Here is an 18,039-nt window from a genome sequence, read left to right on the forward strand (position 1 = left end):
AGGGCATGATCATTTGCTAAATGCAGCAAAATTAATTATGCTTGAGATGATAGTGTTCATCACCTAAGCAAATGTTATAATAAGCATTAATTAATTAACACTCCATGTGGTAGGCAGATAATGGTTATCATACTATTTCAGAAATACAGATAAAGAAACCAGAAGAAACTAAATTACTCGCTAGCGTTCAAAGAGGAAATCAGTAACAACTCTGAGTTTAGGACTCAGGTTTTTAATAGCCTTTAATCACATTTCTTTCCCTAATGCATACCAATTATTGTTGAAACTTAAAACAGTATGCAAATAATCATTTATTACCCATTAATATATGTTTCCGTTAAAAAAAAATCAAACATACCTTCACTGGCGTGCCGGTCTCTAAATATGTTCTTGGGGTGGATGCTGAATCCTTCTATATCATGAACTGAAGATGCTCTTCGTATACTACATAAGCTTTCCCTTGATCTGGAATGGGACAGCTGGGAACTTGACTGCAGCATGTCAGGGTAGAGTCGGTCCCATTGCCTTTTGGGAGAGGAATGGTCAAGAGGTCCGGATATATTCACCAAGGGAGAACATTTGCTGGGCTGTATCAAAGCTTTTGTGTCATCTGCTTCAGAGGGGCTGCAGCTTTCTTTTGTAGGAGACTTAAAGTGCTTCATGGCTACTGAATCATCACTGTGCTTAGATGAGTCGATGACCACCACATCGGGGTCTTCTTGCGGTAAGGACTGCTTTCTGTAAGTGAGAACTCTCAGAGCAGGGAACTTGAACCCAAAAAATTTCCCTATAAATGGAGACAGGAAAGAACATTATTATAAGACAAATGATATATCCTGTAACAAAAACAGACATTGTTGACTCATATTTAAATACAATGTAAAAATAACTATGAATTAATAGTTATGGTTGGAATAAGGGATATTGTAGAAAACTTCTCTGAGACCAATTTGAAGTATCATATAAGTAGTAAGAAAACAGCAAACAATCTTATCATGTTTCTGATAATTAGATGCATACCAGTGACAGAAAAGCATTTGAATTACAGAAGACTTTTGATAAAATAAAAACACACATCCACTATACATCCACTTTTCCAAGGAAATTGAAGGTTGAACATAGTTTTAACAAGAGATGATCTAGGGTAGCATATGTCCAGGAACAGACCTAGGAATGAACATAGACTATGTACATGTGTGGGTGGTGGGGGGCTAATGTGATGGAGTAGGCAGGAAGGAAGTGAGGTGAGGTAAAGCGTAGAACTGGCATATTTAGATTTCTGTTGGATAATATTGTGAGTCAAGTTTGGGAGGAAAAAGTGGGGTCCACTTCTTATGAGAGGCTCATCATTCCATTTGGAATTATTAAAGACTTTTGGTTTCAAAGAGATGCACTGCACAGGTAAGGATATCTTTTTCCTGTTTTCTTCTTTTTGGCCCCCAAATTGGAGAGTATGGCATAAAATGTTATATGTATCTCAAAGTGGTTGATGCACAGGAGGACAACTAAATATAAACTTTAAGGAGTAGATGTTAAAAATTAAAAGATTAACATAAATATAACATTAAACATTAACTTTAATTTTTAGCTATATAAACTCACTAGTGGTAAAAACTGCAAAGTAAAACAAGAGGATATGATTTTTCTAGTCTTCAATTTTGCAGTAAATTAAAGAAAGCCTAACATCTAGTGCTGGCAAAGAATGCTGGGGAGCATTCTGACATCTTGGTGGTGGGATTGCAGATTGCTACAAACTCCTTGAAAAGACATTAGACAATATCTATTAAAATGAAAAAAACATACGCTTTTATTTTGACTCAGTGATTCACATACGGGATATTGCAAAGCATAAAAATTAGAAAGAGTTGGATTATCTGTTAGAAGGAGAATTACTGAATAAATTATAGCTTCTTTATTCCTTGGAATCTTATTATATTCTTTGAAAGGTTGCTCAAATACAATGTCAAGTAAAAAAACTCCATATGTTTACATAATTTTCATTAAAAATAACAAAAAGTTATATTTGTTCATATATGTTATAGGGCAGCAGAGAAAGATGTGGAAGAACATACTTCAAACTTTTAATGTTGACTAACTCAGTGGGTGGGTTTGGAAGTAGTGAGGTATAATGTATTGCATTCTTCTTTCTATATCTTTATTTTTTTATGTTAAGCATGCATTTGTTTATAAATTTAAAAACTAATAAGGTAAGTAAAACTTCCACTCCTCAAAGAACATGAAAACATGAGAAAGCATCTAAACAATAATCTGTAACCCAATGCTTCTGTAAGTATTATTTACAATAAAATGCAAAGATTGTCATTTTTATTGTCACCACAGCAATCTAGGTCCACATCACTCATAGCTTAACAATTAGACACTGACCTTATTGTCAGTGTCTAATTGCAGACAACTTACATCTTTGGGCTGCAATATTTACTACCTTTTTATATTATTTAAATTTCAGGGGCACCATTACCCTTAATATATTTACTATGAACTTTTCCTCAATGCATTTAAGATGGTTCTAAAACATGGAAGAACACTCTCAAAACTCATGAACTTTTCTCCATTTTGAGTATACTCTCCTAGTGGATGGTTTATTTCTATATGCACATATTCAATTCTGTCATCAATTCAATGATTCCTAAATATTTCTTTCCAGTAGACCTCTTCTCTGAGTTCAAAACCTGAATATTTAATAGATTCATCAACGTCTCCACTTGAAAGATATGTTTCAATCTCATAGCAAATGCAGTTTCATGATCTGACCCTCCAAGGCCAGGCCTTTTTTTTTTTTTTTTTTTTCAGTGAATGGCATCACATTCCATGAAGTCATATAAGCCTGAGACTTGAGGACCATTCTAGATACTGTTCTCTCTTTCCCACTCATCCCCAATATTCCATTAATATCAATCCCTTAACTGTGTTCATTTCACTTCCTGAATGTCTGTTTACATTTCTCTCATCTTCACTGCTCCTCCATCATTCCAAGCTACTATACTGATTCACATAATTTCTTGCAAGAGAATGCTAATCACTCTTCACATTTGTACCATTATTGTTCACCATTAAAAATAATGATTTTTATTTTGTAAAAAATTCAGAGGATGGGCACAGTGGCTCATGCCTGTAATAACAGCACTTTGTGAATAAAAGGCATAATGATCTCTTGAGGTCAGGCATTTGAGACCAGCCTGGGCAACATAGCAAGATCCCCCTGTCTCTACAAAAAAAAAAAAAAATAGCTAAGTATGGTGGCATATGCCTGTAGACCTAGCCACTCTGGAGGCTGTGGTGGAAGGATAAATTAAGCCTATGAGTTTGAGGGTACAGTGAGCTATGATTGATCCACTGCACTCCAGCTTAAGTGACAGAGAGAGAGACCCTGTCTCTAAAGAAAGAAAAATTAATATATGATTAAGTAAACTATTGCATAATTCCACCCTTCCACTATCCTGCCCTGCTACCAATAAATTTCTCTTTGTGGATGATGACAAAACTATCTCCATCCCACAGCTTCATCTCTGTTCTTTGCTCTCTAGAACCCAGTCATATGGAATTTTAATTCCCCTGGAGGTCTGTGCTTCTTTCAGATTGATGGCTTCTTTCTGTTTGATTCTTTTTACTTTGCCTGCTGAGCTCGTCCTTATATTTTAGCACCAAAGTTATTTCATGGGGAAGCTTTTCCTTCCTTCTGAACAAGATTAGCACCTCTTTCACAGCTTTCACCACAGTTAGTAACTCTGCACTTGTTGATTTTCTGTTTAACATTTTTTTTCCAGGACTGGACCATAGGCCGCATAAGGGCAGGGCCCCTGTCTGTTTTGCTCACCATTGAGTCCCAGCTCTGACCAAATTACTTGGCATGGTAAACGAATTTTCACAAATAGATTCTGAACTGAACTCAGAATGTGCTCAATTTTGACTGTGGGAAAGCTAGAATATTTAATTGCTCTAACCATCATAATTAGAGAATCTTAAACTCTTGGAATTGTACTGACTGATATTTAACAAAAAATATTGATTGAGTAGAACTCAATAGTTCATGGAAAATAGTGAACTCTATACCAGGCCCTCTCTACTTGATTTAACTCATCTATAAGTTTATGTAAAATACCCTGCTATAGTAAATTTGAGAATTTAAGCAGGCTAATTTATTATTATAAGCTTCCATTTGTGGTCTAGCAGTTAATAGTGATATAAATAATTGAAATAGAATTAAACATTTATTATTAATAGCTATTATGGATATATAGTTGTACATATTTATTAAGTATATGTGATATTTTGATACAAGCATACATTGTGTAATGATCAAATCAGGGTAATTGGGATATCCAACATCTCAAGCATTTATCATTTTCTTTGTGTCAGAAACATTCCAATTCCACTCTTTTAGTTATTTTGAAATACTCAATAAATTATTGTTAACTATCGTTGCTCTAAAATGCTACCAAACACCAGATGTAATTTCTTTGATCTGACTGTATTTTTGTACCCGTTACTCATCCCCACTTGATCCCCCCATTGCCCCACCCTACTACCCTTCCTATCCTCTGGTAACCATCATTCTACTACTTATCTCTGGTAAAAGACATGACAATGTACAGACAAACCACAAGTATATTCAACATTAAACTCTGGATTAATAAGACAAAGATAAGAGTAACCAATCTGCACAAATAAGATTAAGTAACAGAGTATCGTGACAACTGTTTTGCAAGCATTCTTACATATCTCTACTAATAACTTTTATATGCTCAAGTAAATTGCCAAGTTGAAAATTAGCAAACTGCATAGAAGTCATTTGATTAGTTTTTAATGCACATGAAATTGAGTTTAAAGCAATTTACAAATCAATTCTGCAAGTTTATTATGATGATTGAAAGTCAATGCCTACTTTTATTAATTTTCTATCATTTACTTTACAATCCTCCTTTAAAAAACAATTCACTGGCTTTATTAAATTAATGACCACACAAGGCATTGAGTTTATTCCTATAGTTTAGTCATATCCAATGTGGTACAGATGGTCTTTTCTGCATCACTAGGTTAATAGGACCATGTTATATTGCATTACAGATTTAGTTGTCTAACTGTAGTTCATCCGGAAAGAATGCACATTGAGAATTTTGCTCAATGCTAGCACTTTCAGGCATGAAATGTAAAACATAGATGAGTGCAATCCTGTTATGGATCTTAACACTAAATAACATCTTTGTAAGTTAAGTCTTCAGATTTTATTATATATCATTTTTAATTTGAATAGTTAAAATATATACTCTTTAACCTATTTACTATAATGCTCAATAAATGTGAAATAAGAGGAAAAGAATAAGGTTTTGCACACGGTTTTACATATTTCTAGAAAGAATTACAAGTACTGGTAAACTACTTACATGGATATAATTTTGTTTGAACACATTCTTTTCATTCAAGAAGGCATACAGTTGTTAATACTCATGAATATAACTATAATAGTTATAATTAACTACTACTAGAATGTCTTTCTCAGGACATGTCATTTTTGTGAAGATGTGGAATTTAAATTTAGAGTCTTCATCTTCATGAATTCTGTGTCATATTTAACTACTTTTCAGTTCTCAGCCAAGAAAACATAGATATTCCCATCATCTTTCTCTTAAAAAAGTCTAGAATAATCACATTAATCTATATATGCAAAAATGTTAAATATTTGGCCAAATTCGTATAGAGAATCTATGTCAGGTTAGCATAGAACAGCAGTCTCCTTGATTTTATTTTAGTTTTACCCAAGGTTTGGTGTTTCTTGAGTCATAAATACCCACATGATAATCTAATGAAAATCCTGGTTTCTCTTGGAAAAAATGTAAATAAATGCATATACATAACTTTGCTTATAATTTCATAGGTTGAATAACTAACTCCTCTTTCTCCAACCAAAGCCTTTCAGCTTTGACCTCCCCTAGGATGCCCTAGTATTAGTTGAATCTTGATATTCCTTTTAGTTTTGTATTTATTTGCTTACATATTTGTGTTAGTCATATTTCTCATAAAATTATAATGATCATAACTATATTTATAACCTATCTCCTAAGGTAATGGGGCTTTAGAAATTGGCTTTACTAAACTTTTCCAATTTGAGAAGACCTCATCAATCTGCTGCTATTATTCTCTTCCTCTGCCTCTTTCTTTCCCGCCCTCTCTCTCCCCACTTCCTTCCTGTGTGAATTGATTCTTATCTATTACAGTTTGGAAGAAAACTATTACACTCGTTTTTGACCTCAGCCAATTCTTCTAACTTAAGACCATATTTAAGGATATTAAAAACAATAATATTTTTGTGGAGAAACAAAAAATCTCTGCAAAATTATCCATCTATTTTCAATCATTGATTTTCCTCACAACTGCAAATTTCCAATCATTTCCTTTGTTCAATCTTTCATCATTTCTATAAATTCTTAAAACCTTGATTATGTCATATTTTTACTGCAAAACCCCAATTAAATATAATTAGAAATAGTTTATTCCTGCTTGGTTCTGCTAGATTGAATTATGGACTGAAAAGTTGAGAGAAACTTAAGTTCAAGTAGTCAAGCAAATTAGACACTATGGTGAAATAGGAGAAGACCTGTGTGGGAAGTAAAGTGGAGGTTGTTGTAAAGGCCATAAGCAGAGATCTGTCCCCTCACGAAGGGTTGGAGTGATGGGAGGATATCTTAGGTTGGGTTCCTGAAACTAGATGTGAAAAAGGCTTATTGAGGGAGAACTCTCTTGGGTTATGTCTATTAAAAAGGCAGGATTAAGAAGAAGAAGTTAAACTGTTTTTCAAATGTAGCTAAAGCTTCAGTTAGTCCTCCTGGAACTCAAGAGTAGGAATAGCCCCTCAGAATTCCTCCAAATTGAAGCCAGTGTACCTGGCCTTTGCATTCCCACATCTACCTGTCACCAGTTATAACCACACCATGGGAAAGGCTGTAATGCTGGGTAGATTCCTGCCTTAGACCACAATTTCCAGGGAGGGGCAGCAGTGTACCCAGAATAGCTGATATTTTCAGCAGCTGGGCTCCCTCAGCCCTAAGGAAGATGTCTGGGCTTAGGGCCACAGTGTCCAGTACAGAGAGGGAAATACAGCCATCTTTTGGCCTGAAAAAAATTATGATCTGAATTAACCCTACAAACAGCTATTATCACACCAAATAGGGATGTGTGAATTGGTATCAGTGTACCTTTCTAATGTCAGAGTATTTACAAATCCGACATTAAATTTGAAGCCTTAAAATCAGTGTGAAAATTTTCTCCAGCCAGATAACCCTGGATTTGCAGCGAAATACGACTTTAATTCCTGAATCAGAGAGAGAAGAAAATTAAATTTGGTGAGTTAAACAGGGATGATGACTAACATAGCTGCCTTTTCTTTTTAGGAAGTAAAGAAAATTTTCGTAGAGGGATCCTGCAAGGACATGAGTCTATCCTACTCCTACATATGTAAGAAGGTATATGACGTTGCCTATGATCTGCTAGAACAACCCAAAATATTGTCAAAGAATAATGTAGATAGCAGCTAGACTGAGAAAGATTATCATTCAATGTGAACTCAGTTCTAGCTGAGCGGCTACCCTGAGTAGTGGGTGACAAATGGGCTACTGTAGCCAGTGCAGGCCTGTGTTAGTGATAACAAAAGATCTCAAGGGAGTCCACTGACCTAGTAAACTTGAAGCTAGATAGGTACGTGATTCTTTAAAGGAGCAGATCTGATCAGTAATGCCATGAAAGACTAAGAATCCTGTGACATTTGCTAGGGTATTAGATACCAGGGAAAGACCAAGATCTTACAGTGAGCAGTGAGGATAGGACCAACTGGGAATCTGGAAGTTATGTGAGTTAAAGGCAATAAGTGGAGGCTGGAGGATCAGTGCTGTAGCAAGGCATGAGAACAATCAGAGGAGGTGCAGCAGCAACAGAGCACTCCCGTAAACAAATTCACAAATACTGATGATATCTGAAGGACACTGCTTGTGATCTGGCTGAGTCATCACGAGAGCAAAGAAGCAGGAAACATAGATTTGAATAAGGAAGGTAAGGCAGAAGACAGGACAAGGTGGTGGACTGCTTTTAGCCTCTTGGGGTTAAAATCTCTCAGTAAGAGTAGATTGGGAATGAAAGTAAACATAGCAGCACAATATACACCTAATTAAGTTTCTATGTGCTTAAAATAACAGCTTAATAAATCAATACATGCAATATCCATAATTTCTTTTTGATAGATTTCTTCCTTTTCTAAATGTCAAATTAAAAAGTCTACTCAAGTCCTGTGAAAATGATAACATCTTAACCAAAATTGAACAGCTGATCATGTAGCCATAACATAGACACAGCTGATCATGTAGCCATAACATAGACAGACAGAACCCTTGATGGAGTGTTCCAAACACAAATGGTACAGACACCAGTTACTCAAACGCTGTATGAATAGAGACTGTCCCTCATTGGGTGTTGCTAGGTAACAAAATCTTCCAAATGATATTCATATGGGGGCTCTCTGGTGTGGATATGCCAATTTGGGCATTCATTAACATCCATTATTAATGAAGAAATAATGTGTTTTTTTTTAACTACTAGCAATTTTCTTGATCTTATAAATAGATACTTTGTTCAAATCCTGGTGGTGGTGGGGAACATGACATAAAATTTATTGCAACTATAACTAAACTTTCCTCAGATTTCTTTTTTGCAACCATGTCATGGTTCCTTTTTCTATATCAAATTTAATCTTTAAAAAGAGGAAGCTTCCAAATACATATGAATAGTAAACATTAGTTACACTGTAAAACCTTTAATTAAATTCCTCTGAATAATAGATCGTTTCTATAGTAATGCTCACTGAATGGGAAACTCTATATTACTATTGCAGCTCTTCATCTTTGAATTAAAGAATGACTTTCAGCTCCAGTGGAGAATAGTAAAAACACTGTGACAGCCCTGTTATAAACCAGTTATAGAAAATTTCTTTGTTTCTTAGCTTGAGATCTAAAAACTGAGATACAAATTTGAGGGAGTAATGTAGCTGTTGAGGCAAATGTGTATTTTATGTGTCAGTTAGCCAGAGTATTGAGTCCAAACCATATGAATATGTTTTTAGTGACTTAAATTAGCTAGATAATTGCCTAAATTATCAACTATATTCTGTGTGGTTAGGCTTAGCTTCAGTTGAAGCTTTTAGAATAATTCAAAATTTTAGTAAGCATAAAAGTAAAATTTTCTTTGATTTGGGAAGTGTAATTTTAATATTTTCAAAGATAATGGAATGTCCTTTATGGTACCTTAATCAGATTAAATGACAAAGCACCCTTTAAAAATTACTATGAAAATAAGATACTTCAGAAATTTGAGTCTACTTTTTTACATTTATTTTCAATTAAAATTTATTTTTATAGTTTTATCTAAACAATCATTCACATAGACATGGTTTTGAAAGTTTCTTGGGCATCAGAATGACGTGAAGTGTTTGTTAAAACACAGCTTGGTGAATTTGTGTGCTTCTGAATTAGTTGTTCTGGTGTAGGGCCCAAGAACTTGTGTTTCAAACACGTTGCAAGGTGACGTTGATGGTCTCACACTTGGAGAACGACTGACAGGCAATCTGAGTAATGCACATTCAGTAGGAAAAAAATAATTATTCAAGGCAAAAAATAATGTTTTGTGTCTTCTACAAATATATATTGGATACTTACTATTTGCAAAATATTAGGTCTGTATGGAAGAAAATAAAATGTCCCTGCTATGAAGTAGAGCTGAAGGGTCATGGGCCACTTCAAATAAGATAAATACATTCTCCAGTTTTCCCGCAGTCCTCATTTCTCTCTATAGTTTTACTCCTAGCCTTCTTCATTCACGTTACTTGCTTACTAAGCAAACTAATGTGACCAATGTGGTAGTAGGGACAGGTATGAGGTATTATGATGTTACAGGGGCAGGAACATGTGGACCCATGTGGGCGAGTTAAGAATGCTCCACAGATGAAGAGTCCTTTGGAATAGGTATGCTAGAAGAAGGAAATCATTTTAGTAGAGGGGACACCACATGATAAAAATTAGGTGTCATAAAGTGAATAGTAGTTTCAAGGAATCCCCATTGAAATGTGGGATGTGATGGGAAATAAGACTGAAGAAGTGTCAGAAGTTATATCATGATAGGTTGATTGTATTATGCATGCACAGGGCTTTGGAGTCTTATATTTTAGGCAATAGAGGACCATTGTAAAGGATATAGACAGTGGAATATTATGATGTGATGTACAATACTATGACATGTGATCCTGAAGAAAAGAAGCTTAAAGCAGGAATACCAATTATGAGATTATTATATCAGCCCAAGAAAGATGTGTTGAGGGTCTGAGTAGGAAAATTACAGTGGGCTACATAAGAGAGATAGTTAACAGATGTGTTTCATAGACTTTGGCTACCCTTTGGTTGAGAGAATACAGGATTAGAGAGAAGGAGACGTTTCATATCATGCTCAGGTTTCTGGCTTGGGAGGCTTGGATAATGACTCTATTCATAATGTATGAAAAGGAAGAGTTTTTTGGTGGGGTGAAATGGTTGGTAGCTGAAGATGGAAAGCCAGTCCTTAGTTTGAAATGCTAAATCACCTAAAAATACTGCAGTCTTCCAAAGGAGATGTCTAGTGGGATATACAAGGTTGTAAATTCTAAAGAAAGTTCTAAAGAAAGAAAATTCTAAAGAAAAATATGAGCTGAAGATATTGATTTATGAGAGGGTCTTTGCCCTATAAATAAAGGATGAGTTCGCCCAAGCAGGGTTTATAGAGATGACTAAAAAGGGAGGAATATTAAAAGCAGCTCCCAGGGGAGAAACAAATGGCTTTTAAGAGCAGAGGAAGAGGAACAAGCAAATGGTACTGAAATAGCTGTTACAGGGGTGGAAAGACTCAAGGGAATGCAGGGACATGGAATGCAAAAGAAGGGAATCCAACTTAAGTTAAAGTGAAAACCTCTTCTACTTGATGACAGTTAACTCAGGAATTAATCATGTAAACAAGAATGCATAATTTGTTTGTCTTCCATTATTCACAAATATTCTAGACCACCAAATATCACAGCTGAAAAAAAAGAGAACACACTTTTCTATTACTATTGGCTCCTTTAAATGTGGCCTCTTATGCTTAATAGGGAAAGCAAAATTTTTTTCTTTCACTCTGTATTATTTCCATTTTTTAAACTGCAAACTTTTTATAGAAGACTTCAGTGAGAAAGTGCTCAATTTCATCTTTTATTTGGTATTTATATCTATTATGTAGCAATTAATTGGCTTAATTACGCAGTGCTTATCAAAACTTGATAGTAAGATTTATCAAAATAACACTTTCTTCTGTACTTGCTTCATTTCAGAGGACATAAGTCATCTAATTGTGGCTAGTTCTGTGTCTTCTACAGAGAATACGTTTATGAAAAATTAGATCTTCTCAGAGAAAGCTGCTCACTTCTTATTTAGAGTTCCTTGCTCTGAAGCTAGGTATTTGTACTGAGAAATGATCCACTATTTAATTCAATATAAAATAAGTCTCTAAGTTTTCAGAATTTACAGAGCCCAATGCATCATAATGCCTTTGTATAATTCATATTTTCTATTTTGTGTTTAACTTCTTTTCTTTAACTTAACCTTCTCAATTTAATACCTCCCTTTTCTTGAACTTATGCTTCGTGTGTAGTCATGTCATATCTTTTCCTTTTTTTGTCTCTATTTCAGTAGAGGTATTTAAATTTTCAGAAAGTCACATCTTCCCAAACACACAACAATCTTTTTCTTATAACTCTCACTTAAATCCTACCCCTCAGGCATGCATGTACGCGCACGCAGGCGTGTGTGTGCACACACACACACACCCGCAATTACAAACACTTTAGATAAAAGAGTATGCATTGGTTAGAGGGAAATGCCAGTTTAAAATTTGCTTTGGTGGATACCATTGTATACTTCTTTGTAACCATATTTCTATTTCAGATCATTTCAAGTGATACAAAAGCTGGCAGTTACGACGTAGGTTTTGAAGTAATAGTATTACTATTTTGAAGGTTTAGATGTGTCTGCCAAAAGAGGTGCATCAGAATTTTCTATTCTTTAATTTTTTAAAGTGGCTATCACTGGAATGGCAATGTTTGAAATAGCCAAAATCATTATTTTACACTGGTAGTAATGTTATACTTCAAAGAAAAAAAAAATCAGCAGGGGTTTGCCAAAGATGAGAAAAAATATGAGGTAGAAATTAGATAGTGTCAGAAGCTACCAAGCATAATTTGTCCCTTTTTAACTTTTATGTTTGATTTAACAATCCATTCTTCAAGACTGACACCAAGTAAAGGAAAATCTAGGCTATATAATGACAGAAGGGTATAATAAAACAATATACAGGTGGTAAATAATGGGCCTTTATAATGCTCTGGAAACAATTTTATCTGCGTATTTATACTCTCTCCAATGATTCCCTGTATTAGTGACAGCTACAGCATAGGGAAGTCACTTATGTTTACAAAATAAGAAGCAGAATCTCTACTACATTTGTTATAACTTGCACATAAGACTTTATTTTAATCGCAATATAAAGTTGCATAAATTGGGTATTATATCCTGGAGGCTACTGTAAAGACTACCTTCCACTTAGGAAACCAAGGTTTCATTCTCCATTTACATTTCAGTTTTAAATGGACATATTATTTTTTTAAAGTCCCCTTCTCTGCCATGCTGCTGATGTACCCTCCCTTTTTCATTTCCAACCAATATGATGAACCATGCAAGACAACTATTCCATAGGAAAAAATAAGAATTTGAGAAGACAGTGAGGAAACTAAACTAAGTATCCACTATCCAGACAAATTACCTTATTGGTATTCATGACAGAAATAGAGGTTGATATTAGCAGTGTGCTCCCAGGAATCATTCATTAATGATTGCATTTGTTAGTGGAAAGTATAACAAAATAAACAGTCATCAACTTAGAGGATCAAGACTTTGGAATAAGAATAGTTTTTTATGGTAGTTCAATTTTTTTTCTAAATATGTCACCTGGAAGACTGATGAATTAGTAGTTCTGATAGAGTTTTCCCCAAGTGTAATATTGTTCAGGGTAAAACATTCAGAATATTAGAATCATATTACATTAATGTATTTGTGTCAATATTGCTTTAAAAGAATATTGTGCTGTCATTTAGACATACTTAAGGAAGAAATTGCTATTATGAAAAATTGTCAGCTGAGGAGTGTTTGATTTGGTATTATACTTAGGTCTACAAAATAGGCTTTTGGGACCATGTTTTTCATTACATGTATATTTTTGCTATCTGAATTTATACACAGTATAACAATTTCTTTTCTTAAATATTAAAGTTTTTGTGATAAGGCCTCCGGCTTCCCAGAGACAATGATAGATATCTAAATTCCCAAATCCTCATGGATCCCTATATAACCCTTTGAGATTAATAAAGGAGGGTTCAAATAAAAGTATCCATAAATCATCCCTATGGAATAACTAGAGGAAGACAACTTACAGACTTTTATTTACATGTAGGTGGGGAATTTGCTAATACCAGCAAAATTGGTTCAGAAGAGCACACTGCAATAGAGTCAAGCTGAAACTAAATGAAGAGGAGTACAGAAGTCTCCCTGGAGTGATGAAAAACTTATTAAACGGAGTTCCCCTTCAGCAGAAGTGGGCCTCACACTGAGTATGAAATCTCAAGAGCAGGTTTATAATATGAGCTCCAGTTTCTGGAGAGACAATAGAAGGGCTTAAAAAGTACACCAGACCCCAGATACCAAACTCTCTTACAATGGACAGTCAAGCAGGTTGGCATCAGACTAGTTGTCAGCAACAGTTCATGTAAAAAAAAAAGAATGAAACAATATCTATCAGATTCATGAGGCATAGAATATGGACCAAATACTAATGTCACATCTGCCTAGGCTGTCCTTCAAATGTCAAAGTGATATAAAAACATGTTAGACACGAGAGAACTCTGAAAATATTTTACCCACAAACCTCTTCCAAAGGGGAATACTTCATCTAAGAAGTTGTGTTTGGGAATCTCTGACAAAAAGACAGACATAAATATATTTTGCTAGAAATGTGAGGCCAAAAGAAAAGTAAGAAGTATATACACATTACCTACCTGACATGCTAGAAATACCATATCCCAACAAAATGGGAGGAAGAGGAGAAGAAAATAGATAAGCACACTGAGTGCCTTATTGGCAATAGATGGGAGTCAAGTGATGCTATTTAAACCGACAAACTGAATGGTCGGAGACTAAGGATACTCAGGAGCAAAACGATAAACCTTAAGAAATAGAATATTATTGATGAAAACTGCATGATGGGAAGAAGAGGAAAAGGATTATAAGCTATTAGGTTGGTGCAAAAGTAATTGCGGTTTTTGCCATAATAATTTTATTTTTGCTCAAAGTAAGGAACCAAAATATACTGCCTGAGGAAAAAAGGCAAGGGTCAAGGACAGTATACAATAATTTCTTATAAAGATAACTATTGGAATTGGAAAATTATATAAATTTTCCCAAACAACACAAAAACAAAACAGAATCAAACAACAACAACCAAAACCAGTTTTTAAAAGGGCAAAGAAAAGATAACATAATGAAATACTTTAAGAGAGTGTATTTAACATATAATATGTTAATATCAAGAAAACAAACACATCAATTGCATCAATAAATGTAAATATCTACTGTAGTAATAATCAATTAAAGTAGAGGTATTATTTTCTTATAAGCACTAAAGTAAAGCTTCACACTGTATAAAAACCACACACTATATAAAGAAGACACAACTAAAACAAAGACAAATGACAAAAAGATAACTTTAAAATACAGCAAAATAGAAAAAAGACTCAAGTGTCATGATTTAAGATACAGTAGAATTTAGATGGAAAATTAGTAACCATAAAGTCGACACTTTGTAATGCTAAATACTAATTTATACTAATAAAAATTATGACTGTGAAATATGACTATGAAATAAACAAGAGCAGCAATATTCATAAAACAGAAATTGTAAGAGATAGAATGAGAAATACCAAGAAATATCCCAACAGTAGAAGACTTTAATGTACTTTCTTAAATCCAAGACTTATCTGGAGGACAGGAAATAAGTAAGGATATAGAAGACAGCATAATAGTAGGTAGAGTTTTAAAAAGCAGATATCAACTTTTGTACCCTGATATTCTGTAATATCACTTTCTTTTCATATTCACATGACATACTAAAGAAAATTGATCAAATAATAAACCATGGGAAAATCTTAGACAATTACAAAAGGAGAAATAATACAAATAGCATTTTATGACTGTAAGACAATAAAACCAGAAGTCTTTTTAACAAAAAATGATACTTTAAAAACACTTTTCCTACTGGAAAACTAAAAGCTAACTATATTAAACAACTCAAGTTAAAAACCAGGAAAGCAAAAATTGCATATTTTCTGGAAAAATAATATTACATTTCTAAATTCAGAAGGTATAGCTTAAACAGTACTTAGATAAAAATATATAGCCTTAAAATCATAAACCAAAATACTGAAAGGATAAAAATAAATCAGTGCAATAAAAAAGAGATCACAAAGTAAGTTGATAAAAACTGAATTAAGAAATATAAAAGCAAAATTTTGTGAGTTTGAAAACTAATAGAATTAATAAACCAATAAACAGGTAGATTTTTAGAAAAAAAGCTACTGATTAATCAATAATTTTAAATAGACTAAACAATAGTAAAAGAAATGAGAAATTTCAATATAAATAACTACAGAAACAGGATTTTAAAAAAAATCATAAAATACTATCTTGCATAATTCTATTAAAATAAAATTTAAATATTTTCATGAAATAATTTCTAGGGAAATAATGTGTAGCAAAACTGACACTAGTTAAGATTGATAATTTGAGCTGACCATTATTAAAGAAGAAATAAATTTGTCAAGGAGCTACTTCACAAACAGGTACCACAAATAAGTACCTCGGTGAATTCACAGGGAAATCACACCTAACTTTTAAAGTCTAGATAATCCTCAAACTATTTAAATGTTTCAATAGTATACAAAAAGGAGAAGAAACTCCCAATTATTTTTTGAAGGAATTATAATATTGATACCAACACCTTAGAAAATTGCACACATACAGACAAAAATTACAAATCAATCTCCCTATTTGATATTGATGCAAACTGCCTAATGAATATGAGTTAAGAGAATCCAAAAACATACTACAAATTGAAATGTGTCATGTTCAAATGTGGCTTCTTCCAGGGATACAAGAATGGTTCATATTAGTAACTTTATTTATAAAATATATTTTAAAAATAAGGAAAATAATAACACACTCATTTCCACAGAGGCTAAAAAAGGCATTATACAAATTTCAGCACCTATTCTTAAAAAACTTGTCAGTGGAAACTTCCTTAAAATTTTAAAGCACATACAATTCAACTCACATGTCATCATTTCAATTAATGTGGAACATTTGAATTAAAGGCATTCATATGACAATCAGAGCTAAGGCATAATGTTCACTGTTGATTTCTTTTTAATGATACCTTGGAGAGATATACAAGAATTGAAAAGGAAATGTGAAACAATTTCTATTTTATGTGATAGAATACTTGAAAAATTCATAAAAGTCAGTGTATAAGTCACTGTAAACTAAGAATTCACTAAGATAGTTGGATGTAAAATTGATGTATTCAGAAAGAAAAGTTACATTTATAAGAAGATATAATGGGAAAAAGGGTCCAATTTATAATAGAAGCAATAACAAGTTAAATTCCAAGGAGCAAAGTAAACAAATGAGGAAAATTTTAAGGCATTCCTGAAAGACACAAAAATTAGACTTAGCAAATAAAAATACATACTATATTCTTGAATAGAATTACAACATTATAGAGACATCAATTATCTTCAAGTTAACTTATACATTTAATGTAAATCCAATGAAAATATTAAAGAATCTTTTATAGCTCTAGAAAAGTTGCTTCTAAAGATCACATGGAAAATTAATCAAAAAATAACCTCAACCTTCTGAAAATTAGTATCAAATAATAAGGGATAATGCAATATTAGTTATTTACTGTATATATGAACCATATGATTCTGAAGGATAAATAAACCAACAGAACAGAATAGAAAATCCAGAAATAGATTCAAGCACATATGGAAGTTTAGTGTATGATAAAGCTGGCATTTAAATTACTCATGAAAAAATAGACATTTTAATAAATAATGTTAGAACAATGAGCGAGCCGTTGGGAAAATGATAAATCAACTGTATACTCTGCACCATACATCAAAATAAGCTTACAATGGATCAAGGATCCTAAAGAATGAAATCATATAAGTTCCAGGAAAAGGAAGTGATTTATTTAGAATCTTGGAATGGTTAAAGCTTTTCTAATTATGTCTCAAAACTTTAGAAGCAACAAAGGAAAGAGTTATATATTTAGACACATTACCAAAAAACCCGTTAAATAACAAAATTTATGAAAAAGTTAAAAAGCACATTATTTTTTAGGTAAGTTATTTGCAGTCTACTTTCCACATTGATGAGATAGAGAAACTAAACAACTGAAATGTACATAAGAAATGGACATTTGATAAAGAAATGTCTATTGCACTTAAATATATGAGCCTTACTCATAGAATAAATATAAACTAAAACTAATTGAGGTACTACTTCCAACTTATGGTAATGACAATAGTCAAGAAAACTGATTCTGATTCACTCTGTTGGCATAGTTTTTGGGAAAAGGGCTAATTCATAGTTGGTGGTAACATAAAATGGTTGAAAGCATGTGAAGGAGAATTTGGCAGTATTTGAAAAGATTATATATACATCACCCTTGACCCAGGAATCCCACTTACATGACCCTGAAGATACATTTGCCCAATAATACACATATGCACATATGAAAATACATAAGTAGAATTTATTCTGGCATAATTTTAATAGCCAAAGTTTGAAAACAACCTAAATGTCCATC

The 18,039-nt window shown here is 33.2% G+C and overlaps 1 protein-coding gene across 1 annotated transcript in view; it reads right to left on the bottom strand.

The window, feature by feature from the left end:
- Positions 1-18,039, bottom strand: part of KCNH7 (potassium voltage-gated channel subfamily H member 7) — a 470,024-nt gene that overhangs the window by 153,989 nt on the left and 297,996 nt on the right. Inside the window, exon 4 of the mRNA XM_037745216.1 lies at positions 359-787. Coding sequence (XP_037601144.1) covers positions 359-787 — 429 coding nt within the window. The remainder of the gene's footprint in view (positions 1-358; positions 788-18,039) is intronic.

The sequence above is a fragment of the Cebus imitator genome, unplaced genomic scaffold (assembly GCF_001604975.1).
Source record: "Cebus imitator isolate Cc_AM_T3 unplaced genomic scaffold, Cebus_imitator-1.0 Scaffold10, whole genome shotgun sequence".
Classification (NCBI taxonomy): domain Eukaryota; kingdom Metazoa; phylum Chordata; class Mammalia; order Primates; family Cebidae; genus Cebus; species Cebus imitator.